Genomic DNA, 15,710 nt, shown 5'->3' with positions numbered 1-15,710 from the left:
CAGCTCCTGCTGCAATATCTGGCTGTTGTTTGTCTCCTGCCTTTTGCGGGTTGAGTTTGTGGAAGATGTGCGCATAGGAACAGTGAGGGGGGCTGCAGAGGTTGGGGGAAAGAGGGGTGAATGTATCCGTCCTGCTTGGATTTGAGGCCAAAGGGAACACAAAGAGACAAGCCCACCCTTCCCACCAGCCAACCAAATGGCACCACAAGTGTCTCCTGATGAAGTTCTCCTCGTTTTCGAGATTACCCATCTATAAAAGCATTCTTTACCTGTAGGACCTCTGAAAGTACAAAGGACACTGCACTACCCCATAGGATCCCGTGCAGAATAACGAAGATTGGTAGGAATCAGGACCTTGAATTCAGAAACACCTTTCTCTCTGTTTTTGCATGTGTCTCTTACGCTAATTCACCCTTCTCGCCCCCCCTCCTGATGCACCAGCCCACCGCAAAGCCCAATTGTTCCCTTTCCGAAGGCAGAGATGGGCTCTGCTCGCCTGCAGAGTAAGTCGCCTCTATGCGGTACGACGTGTTAAAAAAAAAGGACAATGCGAGCGAAGGTTTGCCTGGGGAAAAAAAAAAAAAAAAAAAAAAAAAAAAAAAAAAAAAAGGAAAAAAAGAAAAAAGAAAAGAAATAAAGGTTACAAATGGTCCAACTCCTCCTCTCCCCTTCCAAACCGAGGGCTGTCCTGGAACCGCACAAACCCAACTCTGCTTTAACCGCTCTGCAGAAAGTAGTTAATCGCTATTGAAATGCGTGCAGAGGAGGGCTTGCGAAACTCTTTTTCTTCTCCATTTTTCGCCTAGAAAGTGTTTCCAAGTTCTAAAATAGACAGCCCGAGTCCGAAGTATAAGGCTTTCAAAGGAAAACCATTGATCTAAATGTGTTCCTCTTAGTTTGGCTTGGATGTGTTGGGGAGACGCTGTTTTGGTGCTTTACTGCATAGGAGAGGATAATTTCTGGACATGTAAATAAAAGCATATTGCATGCGGGGGAAAGAGTAATATCTCACAGCAAATGATGAACCGCCTGGTGCAGAGACAACCTGTCCTTTATTTTAGTTTAAATAGGGTTGAAAAAATGTTCATTAATTTCTCCATTCTATGTGTCTATCTACCTATTTGTATATCTGTCCATCTATCTATCTATCTATCTATCTATCTATCTATCTATCTATCTATCTATCCGTCTGTCTGTCTACCCATCTATCTATCCATCTATCTGTCCACCTATCTTTCTTTCTATCTATCTATCTATCTATCTATCTATCTATCTATCTATCTACCTATCTCTGTGTGTGTCTATCTATCCATCCTGCCCTCTATAAAAATAGCGGGTAAATGCACTATAGAATATGTATCTTTGATCACTGTATGTTCATGTATATAAGGGTAGATGTATAAAGAAATACACACATATGCTTTTCTATATAGTCCCATACAAATGGATCAGGTTTGTATGCATATATGCATATGTAACGTGTAGCATACATGTGCCTATGTAAATCCATACATAAGCGAGAATATATATAATTTACATATATAAATGGGTCACTTTATATATGTCTGCACATGGGAGAAGTTATATATTTGGAGATATAAATGTGTATGTGTGCGTGTATATGTGTGTGAAACTGTATATATGTCTTTAACTGCCTGCACAGAAGTCTATATATGTGTGTATATGCAGATATATAGTCACATATATGTCTGTAGATATATGTAACTATGTAACAGATAATGTTTTTACTATCCGATTGAGGTTTACTTCTGCAGCCTATTGTTTCAGACAACAGATATAAGTTGCGATGGAAGAGGAACGTCGGATTTGGTGTCTGTCCCCCATTTCCAATTATAGATGGATCATTACAGACAGAGAAGTACTGAGAATCCAGACATCTGCTCTTCACATGAATGCACTCACCTCCTAGAGAACAGCCTGCCATCATGCTCTGGAAACTGGTTGAAAATGTCAAGTACGAAGATATCTATGAGGTGAGTATATAATATGCATATGAGTAAGGGAGTATATGTATATTTAAATATACATCTAGCTGCATAGAGGCATACTATATAATACATATACAGCTCTACATCTGCTTACATGCAGATATAGAGACGCAGACACCCGCACACACAAATAGAGATGGGAAACAGAGAGTAAATGCTTAAATGCTTATTTATTTGCAAATTTGTAGCCGGCATGCCAAGTCCTAAACTTTTTTTTTCTTTCTTTCTTTTTTTTTTTTCTTTCGTGGAAAAGCTGTTTGATGCGATTTAAAACATCAAAGAAACGATCTGGGGGTTGGAATGAGGCAACTTAAAGGCAAGAGTTGGATTGTTTAGAGCCCGAATTAAATGTAATTCGATTAAATACGGGCAAATGTCGAGAAAGAGGGGAAAAGATGAAATTAGAAGAGAAACGCGATCTGCTATTCGGGGACGGGATGCATTTCTTTCTTTTCTTTTTGTCCTAGTTTCTTAATTTCCGATCCCAATCTAAGCTCAAACCCGAATTTGGATATATGTATATTTTGTCTTTTTCTCCTTTTCACGACCGGATGGCGTTTTTACGACTCTTTTTACACGCACACACCGGTAGATAAGATGTGCGCGTCCGCATCCACCCGCACTAATGACGAGGCACACACATTGTCGCACGTCCGTGGGTGCACACAGCCGAACCGATCCATCCAAAGCGGGCACGGAAAGTTCTGGGCTTTATTTCAGAGACCTCCTCGGGATTTTTGAGGTCCAAAAGCAGAGCGAGGCGGGAGGGGACGGTGTGTGTGTGGAGGGGGGGGGACCACAGCGGAGCCAAACGGTTCTTAATTTTGCCCGGATCTTTCCCAACACGGCTCCGCGAATGCGTTCCTTGTAAGTAAAGCAGCGCGCTGGATCGGCTCCGAAATGGGAACAAATAATAATAATAATTAGATGGAGGGAAAGGTTTGCCGCTTCGTCAATGATTTTTTTTTTTTTTTTTTTTTTTGGTGGTGGTGGTGGTTTTGTTTTTAATTTGGATTTGGTGGTGGTGGTGTTCGTAGGAATCGGGGAGGGATTCGCACAGCTGTTGAGTGGCGGTGTTGGAAGGGCGCTGGGCGATACCGTCCGCCCCGAGGAAGCGCCGTCGGGGCAGCATAGCTGCAGCCCCAAAGCGGTCCCACATCGCTCCGGGCTTCCATCGGGAAAGCACTCAGTGTTAAAAAGAAACGAGGAAAAAAAAAAAAAAAAAAAAAAAAAAGGGAGAGAGAGAGGGAGAGAGAGAGAAAGAGAAGCAGAGAGAGGGCACTGCTCCGACTTTTCGCAGCCCCAGTGTCTCCGAGCTGTATTCAGGCTAGTTATCAACCGGCAGCTCAGCCCGGTGGGTGTGCGGGGGTCCCCCGGCCGCCCCCGGCCCCGCCGAGCCTTCCCCGTCCCCTGCACAGCCCGGCCATTGTCTGTGCCGCAGCAGCGGGCGACAAAACGTCTCCCTTCCCGTCCTGCGAGGTGGGGGAATGTCGGGGCTCTCCCCCCACTCTGGTTTTTGGAAGGGGAGATGAAAGCGTCGTGCGTCCCTCCACGGCCGTGGGAGCGGTGGGATGGGGCAGAGTGATCCTAACCCGCGGGTGCTCTTCGGGTCATTCCGTTCCGGGCAGCCTTCAAAATAATGTATCTGTGGGTAGGTTTGAAAGAGAAGGAAGGGTTTTTTAAAAGAAAAAGAAAAAAGAAAAAAAAAAAAAGAAAAAGAAAAGTGTTTCTCCTCCTTTTTCTTTCCGATTTCTAATTAAGAACACGATGGTAGGGGCGTCTCAGGCGCTTAAATGGAATCTGTTCTTAAAACAAAAGTGTGCGTGTGTGCGCGTAATGGGGGTGGGGGGGCTGCTCTGGGAAGTGTGAGTCTATTTAGGAAGGAACGTAAGTTGAACTTTAACAGAAATGGCAGACAGTCCAGTTGAACGAGTTCCTGCAACATCAAAAAGGTTTTACATCGCCCCCGGCTTTGCCTCGAAACTAGAAATCTACTATCCTTTAAAAATCACTGCATACATTTTACATTTGGGTGAAAATCGGGATAGATACGTGCACATCTCTACGGCGGGTTGGGTTCTTTCTGCGTATCGGGCTGGAGGAGGATTCGGAATCGAAGGGAGCCCAACTTCACCCTGCTGCAGTGTTTATTGGGCTGTTCCGAATGAACACGGTCGGTAACACGCACCAGAAGGGCTTAATCTCGGCTGTAAATAGATAGACTGGAGTCAGTGCGCATTTCTTCTTTTTTGAGGGAAAAAAAGGAAAAGAAAAAGAAAAAAAAAAAAGAAAAGAAGCGAAAGGATTAAGAAAGCCTCTTATTTTCCTCGTTATTTGTTAAAAAGGAAAAATCTACAAGAACAAAAGCACCAAAGGCAATCAATTCACCGTATTGGGAATGTATAATTAAACGTAAAAGGGGGGAAAAAAAAGAAAAAAGAAATACGTTTTTTCTTCTTCTTCGCCTCCAGCACTGCTCCATCTCCCTTCCCTGCTCAGTGTCTGCTTTCCACGTCTTCCCCCGCTCGAGTTAATTGAAGTTCTGCCTCTTCCCTGCTAAACTTTTTCCCCCCTCTCCCTCTCCCCAAACTCTGCCCCTGCCAGCCCCCCTCGTCTGATTACATCGAGTAATTCTCCACTGAATGAACGTCATTTACAATAGTAGGGGAGCTCTCGAGCTGGCTGCCAGCTTCACGCTCCATTTGGTCCTGCATTCTCCCTTTAAAGTAGTCGTGTAATATTAATAGTCATGAATATCAATTATTATGAGGCGGCGTAGGGAAGGAAAGGGAGGAAGGGGTAGCGGAGCAGTCTGAGTCCAGCCTTGGGTTGAAGAGGATTGCGTTTGGGAGCTCAAAGGGAAAAAAAAAAAAGAAAAAAAAAGAAAAAAAAAAGAAAAAACAACAACAACAGAGAGGGAGGGGTGAATCATATATGTAGATAGAGGTTTCCAGGCTCGGTTTTGGGGGCATTGGTTCTTTTTTTTTCTTTTTTTTTTCTTTTTTTTTCTTTTTTTTTTTCTTTTTTTGATGGATAGTCTCCGAAATACCTCAAGCTGTTCTCCTGTGTCCAACACGGCCCTTTGCAGATCTCCTTGATATATATCTATATATATTTTTTTTCCCTTCCAAATATTAGTGTTATCGCCACACTTTGATTTTTAGCTATTACAAGACTTTTTTTATTTCCAGATGTTAGTCCACACCTATTCCGCCATGGTGAGTTTGGATCCATGTTGTACTAGAATTGCATGTTCTCTCTCTCTCTCTCTCTCTCTCGATCTGTTGTCTCTCTCTCTCCCTCTCTCTCTTTTAAACGCCTTTGGCTTGGTAATTTAGCACAATAATTGGAGGAGGCTTTGCAGCTGCTTCTCCCTTTTTGCATTGTGTGTTCTCCATTTGAGATTGGGGGGGGGGGTGTGGGGGGGGGGGGGGGGGGGGAGAGCAGGGGAAAAAAACTTTATTCCCCCCCCCCCCCTTTTTTTTTTTTTTCTTTTTAAACCCTGTGTGCCATTGCTTGTGGGGGTACGAGCTGCACTTGGTGGAATATCTCTTTTTCTTCCGTACTTTCACCTCGCAGCTTCCGAGCGACGGAGTGGGACAAAAGTCCGCTCCCACCTTTTCTCTGAAGCCTCCACACACTCCTCTCCCCCCAACCCCCCCACACCCCAAAAGACTTTACATTACAATTAACCCCCCCCACCCCCCATCCCCTCCCACCCCTTTCTCGGGAATATAATATTGGAAAAAAGAGACAAAAAGACACTGGGATTTCCTGCAGAAATCATAGCGGTTGGATTTGTTCAGTACAGATGTTTCATTTTTATTCTGTTTGATTATTATTGCTATTAGACTCTTTTATACAAAGGGTCCCCGTGATTATATTATTATTATTATTATTTATTATTATTATTATTATTTGCCAAGTCTTTTCTCGGACAACTCCTTACCTCGGGCTCCTCCGAGAAGTGCAAACTTTCCCCTTCGGGTCTTTTTTCCCCACGTGAAAATGGGTCGCTGATGTTGAGTTGCAGGGTTTCAGCGGAGGGAATAAAGAGACGCTGGGAAACTTCGGGCAGGACGAGGGGTGGGTGGTGAGGAGGGACGGGTTTGAGGATTCTCTCTTATTTTTTTAACTTTCAGTTTTATTTTGGGAACTGGTGGAGGGAGAACCGTGTTAGTAGAGCGGTGTCACACATCGTGTACGGAGCATCAGTCCTACATGTTTAATTATGACATGAAGCGTCTCTCCCTCCCCCCTCTTCGCCCTTCCCGAGTTATTCCTGGGCATAGGTTTGGGTACGAAGCGCTGGGACACAGCGTGCAACGGGGGAGGAGGGACACCAACCACCATGGTTTCACTTTTCCTTTATTTTGTTTTATTTCGGGGTGGGCGGTTTGCTGCTGGGTTTGCGTTCTTTATATCAAAAAAAGAAAAAAGGAAAAAGGAAAAGAAAAAAAAAAGCTCCTCTCTTTTTTTTTGTTGTTGTTGTTGTTGTCGTTTTTCTTTCATCCCGCCTGTAGGACCGGCATGATGGAGTGCCCAGCCACAGTTCCAGGCTGTCCCAGCTGGGATCCGTCTCCCAGGGACCCTACTCCAGCGCTCCTCCGCTCTCTCACACCCCGTCCTCGGATTTCCAGCCGCCTTATTTCCCACCCCCCTACCAGCCTCTTCCTTACCACCAAAGCCAGGACCCTTACTCCCATGTCAATGACCCCTACTCCCTAAACCCCTTGCATCAACCCCAGCAGCACCCCTGGGGACAGAGGCAGAGGCAAGAGGTGGGATCAGACACCGGGTCACTGCTGCCACAGCCTCGGGCCGCCCTGCCCCAGCTCTCGGGACTGGACCCCAGGCGGGACTACCACTCGGTACGGCGGCCAGATGTCCTGCTGCACTCAGCTCACCATGGCCTTGACTCCGGCATGGGGGACAGCCTTTCCCTGCACGGCATCGGGCACCCGGGAATGGAGGAGGTCCAGGTAAGGCACCGCGTTCTTTCTCCGCGGGCGATGCCTTCCCAGCTGGGAAGGGTTTACAGCGGTTTTGGTGTGGGTTAAAACGCTTTTTGTCGCACTGAGATGATGACGATGGTGATAATATTGCCCCTTCCCTCCCCTACTGTTTTTGTTTTTTTTTTTTCATCTTTCTTTTAATTTTTACGTTTGAGGCGAATTCATTTCATCGCTGTCACGCGCGGGCTCTGCTTTGCCAACTGTCTGCTGCAAACCGCACGCGAACCAGCAGAGTGCGTGGGGCAGGCAGGCTCTGCGCGCTCCACGTGCTCCCAAAGCTGGCAGGGTTGAGGCTTGCCTTTTCAAATCCCAGCTATTTCCCATGCAATCTCAGGTCCCCCTCCACCCCCGGCGCTAATTTCCTGCGCTCCAGGGACTTTGATGAAACTGTCAAATTACCACTTTTTTTTTTTCCTTCCATTCGTGAATGGGGGGTAATATCAACAGAGCCCAAATCGAGAGGGGCCATCGGGACCGAGCCGGCCCCATCCCTCCCTTTTTAAGCACAATTATTAGGGTAGCACTGGTTTTACATAGTTCGGTTCGCTCCTTTGGGTGACAAAGGAGTTTCACGGGGACGAGAGCGCAGCATTTCCCAGCCTTCCCCCATCCCACTCGAAACTCATCGTCACGTGTTGTTTCCTAAAAACAGAGTGACCCTTAACAGCTTCGGTGCTGGGGCGGTTGGCACCTTGCTGGAACAGGGCACGGCCCCGAGGGAGTGGGAGGCTGCAGCCTCCGGGTCCGTCATCGGGCTTCAGAAAGTCAGGGTTTGGGGGGTTGCCTTTCTTTCTTCCAAGTTTATGTATCAGAGGCACGAAAATCTGTATTAAAACTTGGAATACGCCAAGGAAGGGATGAGGGAACGAGGTGTGGATTTCTAAGTTATAGACAAGGGGAAAGGAAGGAGAAGAGAGGAATAATAATAATAAAAAAAGGATTCTAGTGAACATCGTGTGAATCGATGGCAGAGAAGCAGAGGGGATGTATGGCATCAGCTTGAGGATTGTCTTGGGGCTGCAGAAACCCCCGTGCTTGGCTGGGGGTTCAGGATGAGGGAGGCTTTCTGTCCGGTTGTGCTGCTGCCTCCGAGCTCCATGACCGACGGGTCACTGGTTTCTGAGGGTTTCTAAGCTGGTTTGGGAGACCTGGGGGTAGTCCTGAGCCCCACGGGAGCGGTGCGCAGGTCTCGGCTCGCATTCCTCTGCGAATGCAGCAAGAAGCTCTGCTCCCTCTGCCCTGCTCTCGCTCAGCAAACGAGAGGTGTTAACTGCTGTTTGTGCTTTGATATTTATACCTTCTCCAAATAGAAGCCGGTAATTGTTGGCTCTTGTGAGAAAGGAGAGAGGGAAAGAGGGGAAGAAAGGGGGAAAGAAGGGGGGGGGGAAGAGAGAAGGAGAAAGGGAGAGAGAAGGAAGGAAGGAAGAAAGGAAGGAAGAGAAAAGAGAGACAAAAACTTCAGGTAAAAAAAAAAGAAAGAAAGAAAGAAAAGAAAGAAAGAAAGAAAAGAGAGAGAGAGAGAGGCCTTGAAAAGCTCAGATCAGCAGCTTTCCCCCTCTTTCCCAATAGAACATCCCCACGGCTCCAAACTCAGCCTGCTGCTGCCGCACACGGGCTGCTTCCCCGGCCGGGGTAGGGATGGGAACGGGGAGACGTAGCAGGGGCTGTGGGCTGAGCTGTTTGCTCGGGATGCTGAAGGCACTGGGAATGGAAGCGGCCCCTTCTTTGTAAAAGTTTGGTGGCAAACTGATGGAGAAGGGGAAGAGGGAGAGGGTATCCCAAGGAGAAACACTTGAAGGGAGAGGTGTCCAAGTGCAAGTTAGCGCAGGCAGCGGGGAAAGCAGCCCAGTCCTCTCCTACTGTTCAGCATTTTCTATTCTTGTCCCCCCACCAATGACAGATGAAGCCGGGCAATTTTCCACCGAGAATTTTAATATGGATCAGGTTCCGCTCGGGCTATGAGGATTCCCATTATTATCCAAGAAAGTGTTTCCAGAAATGTTCCCAAACGCTTTTTTCTTTTTTCTTTCTTTCTTTCTTTTTTTTTTTAATGAAGTCCTAAAAGTTGAACTGCTGTAAGGTCAGACAGATGAGGACGTGTATCTCTGCTTTAGCTTATGCGCCTCTGATTAAATAGATGCCATGAGAAAGGGTTGGGCTGTCAAGGAGAGAAAAGAAAGAGGAGGGGAGTGCGTGATGGAGAGAAACAGTGGTTATTATATAAACACCAAATCCAGGCCATGTGTAAGCCATTGTCCAGGGCTAGAATTAAGTGACTGCAACACGATAGCGCTCTGTTATTGTAAACAGGACGTATTGTATTGCTATTGCTGCCCCTTTCGAGAGGAATTCTCAATCTGCCACTGACGGCTGTCAGGAGGGGAGAGCCAAGACCTACTTTTGGAAAACAAATTTGCATTATTTCATAGTGATGCTGGAAAATACCATTGCAACTCCAGATGATTCTCATTTCTTTTCACCATCTAGACCAAAGCAGGGCTCTACTAGAAAGAGATAAGGCAACGATGTACACAGGGGAAAATCCAGGCTTAAAGGAAAACAGGAAAGGGTTATTCTTTAGGATTTCTTCTCAGATATTTCCCTTGCTGTTGGATAAGGTGTAGGTGTATACACAGGCGACATGTATATGTATATGGGGTATACATGTATCTATGTGGCATGTATATTTATGGTATACATATTTGTATGGCATATATATATATGGTATGTATATATATGTGACACGTGTATTCATATGGCTTGTCTACACATATGTGTGTGTGTATACATATATATATATACATATATATATGGTATAAAGGAAGCTCCATGCTATCGGGTTATAGGCAGAAGGGAGGGAGGGCAATCTTCCTCTCTCAATTTTCTAAGTATATCAGGAACCCCCCCACCACCCCCACCCCCCCTCAACCACGCATCTCCACTTCTCCTCCTCCCCACTCTCACGGCCGTCCCCTCCTGCGTGCCAGCAAGAGACATGGAAAGTTAAGTTGCACACCAAAAACACCCAACTCTCTTATAAAGTAACCCCTGGTATCACTTTTAACTAAAGAAGTCTAGTAATTAAAAGTCTGAGTTGTTTTTCCACGTTTCCGCATGCAGTCCTAATTAAATCTTTACGATCCTCTCTGTGACTATTAACTGCCAGCATGCTGAGCGAATATCCTGTACAAAAACCCAGCAGGAGGGCGTAATTAGATAGAAAATCAGACAGGAGTCTTCTCATTAACTACAACAACTAACCCACGTTGCTGATGGAGCGAGCGGAGTGCACGCACGCACATAAAGCGTGTGCACAGACCTATACCCCAGAGATAAGGTGAGAAAAGAGGAGGGGGGGAACAGGGAGAGAAGATGGCGTTTCGTATTTACCTCCAGCTCTGCGCCATCGAGTAGCAAGGCGCAGCACTCCAGCAGGCTGCAGGATTTGCTCATCATCCCTCCTCGGCAGCTGCTGAGGGAAAGGAGGGAAGAGTTCGTAATTATATGTTGTGCCCTTTAGGTATGCGGGCTATTGATTAGGGGAGAGGCTGAGCCACGCACAGTGTAAGGAGCAACCGTGTGAGTGCGCTTTGGAGTGCACAGGGAAGGGAAACGAAAGAAGTGGAAAGATCCATGGGAAAAAATGCTCCATCGCCTTTTTCGAGGGGGAGATGTGATTTTCTCCTAAATCATATCAGGGTTGGAAAGGTGGAGATAAGGGCTGGGGTCGGATGAGCTCAGCTTCTTGGAGAAGCCAATATCAAGTTGAAATAATAGGGTAAGGGAATCACTGATTTGCTGAACAGAGGTTTTCCTTATCGTGGAAAAAAAAATATATGTGTGTGTGTGAGAGAGAGAAGTTCTTAAATATGCCATGCCCTGAAAATAAAGAGAAATAAAAGAAAAAAAAAAGAGGAAAAAATAGAAAGGAAAAGGAAAGGAGAAAAAAAAAACCCAAATTCTGAGTAGAAATAAAAATAACAAATAAAAAAAAATGAAGGAGAAAGAAAAAAAAAAGCCAAGAAGTACACAAAGTACACGCAGGTCCTCCTTCCGCCTGAAACCCGGAGTTCACCCTACAGCGGAACCTGTGGCAGCTCCCTCGACGCTGCCCTGATGGAGGTGGTTTCGCTGCACCGAGCGCTGATTTGCGTCGGTTTGCAGTCGTGGACCGCACCACCGCGCTGAGATGCGCGACCCAACGTGGGCTCTGCCCGCTCTGCCCCTCTTTGTTCTCTCCCCTCCTCGAGTGCCGTATTAACAGGTGTGCTCCGACGGGGACCCAAAAGAACAGCAGTCATAAATAGAGAACTGTTTTTAAGGCGGATCGGGGGGAACTTTTTCTAGGCAATCAATTTCATAGCTGATGGGTTTGATAACGCATAACCCCGCTCGGCCCTCCTGGCCCGCAAATTCGGGACCACGGAAGGTGCTCCTGGGGCTGTAAATCTCTTTCTGCTTACACCCTACACGAAGTGGGCGTTGCGCTGCGCTCCGAATCGCCCAGGCTTTAATTAAAAGTCCATAACGCAAACTATTCTATATAAGAAGTAAATGGCCCTTGAATTATTAAGATGTAGCGGGGTTAAGCAAACAAACAACACAAAAATAGGAGAGGTGGAGGGTGGGGGAAGGGGGAGGAGGGGAGGAAAGGGGAGGGAGAACTGAAGTTGTCCTTAATCGTGTTCATTTATGTCATGCAATAGATCTTGCAGATGTTGCCAAATTGCCGGATTTTCAAAGGGAGAAATGTAAAGCTTCCCCGAATGCAAAGAAATCCATGAGATAGCCGTGGTTTTATAAGATAACAAAGCCAATATTGCGCCCCATATGCTTCACACCTCCCTTTTTCTTTCTTTCTTTCTTTCTTTTTTTTTTTTTTTATTAGGAGACTGTATAATTTGTAAGAATTTCATTTCCTTGTCGTTTGGGGGGAATAATAATAACAATAATAATACTAAAACTCCCTCCTCCCCTAGTGAATTAATATAAATGGAAATAACAGCAACCCCAGTTTGGAATGACATGATTTATGTACGCGGTTCTTTAATATCCAGTCAATTTGAATAGTGATGTTTTTATATCCACAGTCAGTTGAAGATGCCAATAACAGCGGTATGAACTTATTGGACCAGTCTGTCATTAAAAAAGGTATGGATTATTCCAACGAGCTAGACAAACTTTTACCGTGTGGCAATGCCCTCGTGATACATATGTGTGTGTATATATATATGTGTATATGTATATATTTTACTTCGGGACAATGAATGTATCCGGGAAGGAGGCGGACATGGCAGCAAGATGAATCGCTGATTGGGTCTTTAGGTAGAGCGAAGAGGAAAGGGAAGGGAAAAGTTGATCCCCTCCGCCCCCCTTCCTCCAATCACACCAACGCCCTCAAATGGGGCACCCTACGCTGTCCCCCATCCCCAGCAGCCCTCCGTGGGAATCGCGAGGCTTTATACCTGGGAGAAGGAGGGGGGGTTGAGCTCCACTTTTGGGCTTCAGTGCATCTCCCAGGCGGGTGGGAGGTGGAGGGGAGAGAAAGCAATGCCTGTGGAAAGCAGCTCTGCCTTCCTTCCCCCCCCACCTCCCCTTCCCCCTGCCTATTTTTTAAATCTCCCTACATATGCGCACATGATTTAGTGTAACTGCAGAATCACCCCATACTGTTAAAGGGAATGTGATATTAACAAATGTTTGCAGTCTCTCGTACAGCTGTAAGCAAAATAATTAACTAATTAAACTAATTAAATGTAATTACAATAACTCATTTCGGGCGTAATGCAGCTGCTTAATTTTTTTTACATTTCTCTGACAGTCACTGGAAGATGCTTGGCGATTAGTGTTGTGTTATGCTGATAGACATTAAACAGATCCCACACTGCAAATGTAGGGGAAGCTATCTTTAATTATCTAAGGAGTTTCTATTTCTAGATTCAATTTTAAGTACCAGAGATGAGGCTTAGAAATGCTGGCCCTTATGCTTACGATCAGCATCGCTTATCTCCGGGACCTTATGATTTGTCAAGCGTTCGGTGCAGCTACAAATACTTAGGATCTCGTAGAACCCAAAGCAAAATAATGGGAGTGTTTATTTAAAACGCGCTCAGGGCAGCGTGAGGTCCTTCCGTGTGTTTATTGTTTCTTATTTCAACCCTCGTGCGCCTTTACCACGAGGTTGCGGTTGGCTGAGGGATGAAAACTCGAACATCGTTTGCGGCCACCGGTTGGAAATGTTGAAGAGGGAGAGACAAAGAATTCCTTGCTTAAAGGGAAAGGCGTTAGTTCGGCTTCTGTGCTTTGAGTGGGTGTTGCGGTCAGGATCTGCAACCTGACGGCTCCTGGTGGTGTTCTTCCCCTCTCTATTCCCCATCCTCCCCTCCCCACCCCGCTTGCTGCCTCATGCGCGATGTTTCCTCGTGGGCGTTGTTTGATTAATTGGTGGTTGATTTGCGGTCGGGAGCCTCCTTTATAACGCTGGGCCACGCTCGCACTTTCGTTTTGCAGCCTTTAATCCTCTCCCAGCCTTCTCTCCCTCCTCCCACCCCCCATGCCCCTCTCCCATTCAGATCCGGATGCGAACCGTGGCACGGATTAGGGGCAGGATAGGATGTGCCCACTGTGCCTCGAGCAGCGGAGATGGGCACTGCGCGGTGCCATAGGGAGATACGCTGAGTTCTACCCGTGTAGAACACGTGCGCTTTGGAAATCGGATTACTAAAAGGCACAGAGATCCATCTGCTGCTGTGCTAAAGTCACTGTAGTTGAGTTTTCTTCATAATGAATGTCGCCAGCAGAAGGGGACGGTGTGGGTTCAGTTTCTTTTCTGGGTGCAGCGAAGTGGGCCCTGAGTGGAGGGGTAACGTTTGGGGCAGGCAGTGGGGAATGGAATCATGGAATCACAGAATGGCCTGGGTTGAAAAGGACCACAATGATCATCTAGTTTCAAGCCTCCTGCTATGTGCAGGGTCGCCAACCACCAGACCAGGCTGCCCAGAGCCACATCCAGCCTGGACTGGGACCAGAGGAGTAACACAGAGAGGCTTCCATCCGAATTTCACTTTGTTCCCTGCGCTGTGAGAGCTACTTTGGAGCAAGGATTAGTTATTTAAACTCTGCGAGTGGTTATTGCAGGCGGAGGATGCAAAGAGTTATGGGTTCGAGCACTCCTCGTGATACGTATTTACTAAATGAGCAGCAGAGGAGATCTATTTCACCCAAACGTAGCTTAGCTCCTAAAATGCTTTAATTAAACTGTAGTGAAAAGAATATAACGTGAACTCGAAGCATCAAGTTAATTATATAATCCAGGCTGTGCGTGCCTCCTTCTTTATGGACTTCGAGGCCTGCAGAGGGAATTATCTATCCATCAATGCAAAGGGATTGCCAAAAATATTAAGGAAATCATAAAGGGATTCATAGGCAGCTATCGATTTATCTCAGGTATCGATCCCGCACAATGGATCCCGCATACACGGCCCCTTGTTATGTTTGCTATCTGAGCTTACTTGACATTTCTGAAGTAATTTAGTTAAGAGGAAATGAGTTGTTCCCAGTAGAGAGAGCAAACGAGTGGAGTGAAGGTAGCCAGCGTGATAAATGGCTCTTTCATTTGGAGATCTCCAGAGCTCGTTTAAGGCTAATTTTCTGTATTAGCCCCCTTTGAGCTATTAATGCAATAGGCAGGGACCGTGGCCCCTCATCTCTTAGCTGCCCCATTAGAGCGAGCATTAAGCTCCCAAGCCTGAGCTCTGCTGCGGTGGTGGTGAAATAATGAAAGGTGCTTTTAAAACTCTCCTAATCTAAGCTGGCAGAGGGTGGTTAATACGATTTGAAGGGGGCTGGTCAATGAACAATCAATAAACTAATAATGAGAAGGATGCGGTACATTAACAGTCTAAAACTCCAACAAGACATTAAAAAATCATCGTTCACTCCTAGTCCCATTAAGATTTGGGTGGTGGGAGTGGGAAGGAGGGAGCCAGATAAATCATCGAGATGATAATAATCATCAAGGGAATGAATACCAGATTTAACTCAGCCCTAAGAACTTACTGGTTGCAGGTTTGGAGGCCTTTCCCTCCGTTCCCGTTGTAAGGAAGGGCAGGTTTTCCAAGTGTCGGCTCCCCTCGTCATCTGCTCATCTGAAATTCTCTTGGCACTCTCTATGGCAAAATCAGTCGTCGTCGCTCAAATCCCTGCGTGGCCCGAGCGAGAAGTTAATTTTTTGTGACTCTGGGGCACAGTCAGTGACCTTAACGTTATCCCGATGTATTTATTTACTTTCAGCTATTTCTGAAGCCTGGTCGTAACTTCACATCTGATTTAGCACGAACTGCCGTTTTAACCCAAACGCCTATTCCGTTCTCCTTGCAGACGCGCTCTCTTGATGACACTGTTTTAAAGAAACATATGAGAGGAGCTCTCTTAACTTTGTTTTTCCCAAATAACTCTGAGTCGAGCAGAGCTCCTCCCCAACCCCCTCTGGAAGTATCCAGCAATAAATGATTAACTGAAAACCACTCCGGACACAGCCTTCCAGATGATAGATCTGGGAATCTGCGCCTTTTCTCGGGCTGCCCATTGAGCCTTGAGTTTCCTTTTAATTTAATGCACAGCAACTTCGGAGGGGATATGTTTCACTTTGAAACGTACTCCTGGCTTCCAGGGGGAAGGGGAGCGA

At 46.3% G+C, this 15,710-nt stretch overlaps 1 protein-coding gene and 3 long non-coding RNA genes across 10 annotated transcripts in view; 1 reads left to right on the top strand and 3 right to left on the bottom strand.

The window, feature by feature from the left end:
• The first annotated feature begins 1,892 nt into the window (after positions 1–1,892).
• Positions 1,893–15,710, top strand: part of TFAP2B (transcription factor AP-2 beta) — a 31,284-nt gene continuing 17,466 nt past the window's right edge. For 3 of the 7 annotated variants that reach the window (XM_040696781.2, XM_040696780.2, XM_015285085.4), the window contains exons 1-4: positions 1,893–1,994; positions 5,201–5,227; positions 6,533–6,991; positions 12,115–12,175. In XM_040696781.2, coding sequence (XP_040552715.1) covers positions 1,914–1,994; positions 5,201–5,227; positions 6,533–6,991; positions 12,115–12,175 — 628 coding nt within the window. In that variant the 5' untranslated portion in view covers positions 1,893–1,913. Of the gene's footprint in view, positions 1,995–5,200; positions 5,228–6,267; positions 6,364–6,532; positions 6,992–12,114; positions 12,176–15,710 lie in introns of those variants that run through there. The other 4 variants (XM_040696783.2, XM_040696782.2, NM_204895.2 and 1 more) reach the window with 2 other exon arrangements.
• LOC121110423 lies at positions 2,160–6,134 on the bottom strand. Its single transcript, XR_005858608.2, has 2 exons — positions 5,959–6,134; positions 2,160–3,654 (listed from the first exon to the last, which is right to left on the bottom strand). It is a non-coding gene; the product is annotated as an uncharacterized LOC121110423 (long non-coding RNA).
• On the bottom strand, positions 4,006–4,556 carry LOC124417867. Its single transcript, XR_006938778.1, has 2 exons — positions 4,456–4,556; positions 4,006–4,216 (listed from the first exon to the last, which is right to left on the bottom strand). It is a non-coding gene; the product is annotated as an uncharacterized LOC124417867 (long non-coding RNA).
• LOC107053179 lies at positions 8,937–15,490 on the bottom strand. The gene is made up of 4 exons (XR_001466206.4): positions 15,311–15,490; positions 15,083–15,225; positions 10,415–10,496; positions 8,937–9,182 (listed from the first exon to the last, which is right to left on the bottom strand). It is a non-coding gene; the product is annotated as an uncharacterized LOC107053179 (long non-coding RNA).

The sequence above is a fragment of the Gallus gallus genome, chromosome 3 (assembly GCF_016699485.2).
Source record: "Gallus gallus isolate bGalGal1 chromosome 3, bGalGal1.mat.broiler.GRCg7b, whole genome shotgun sequence".
Lineage (NCBI taxonomy): Eukaryota > Metazoa > Chordata > Aves > Galliformes > Phasianidae > Gallus > Gallus gallus.
This window is presented reverse-complemented; position numbering and strand designations above follow the sequence as displayed.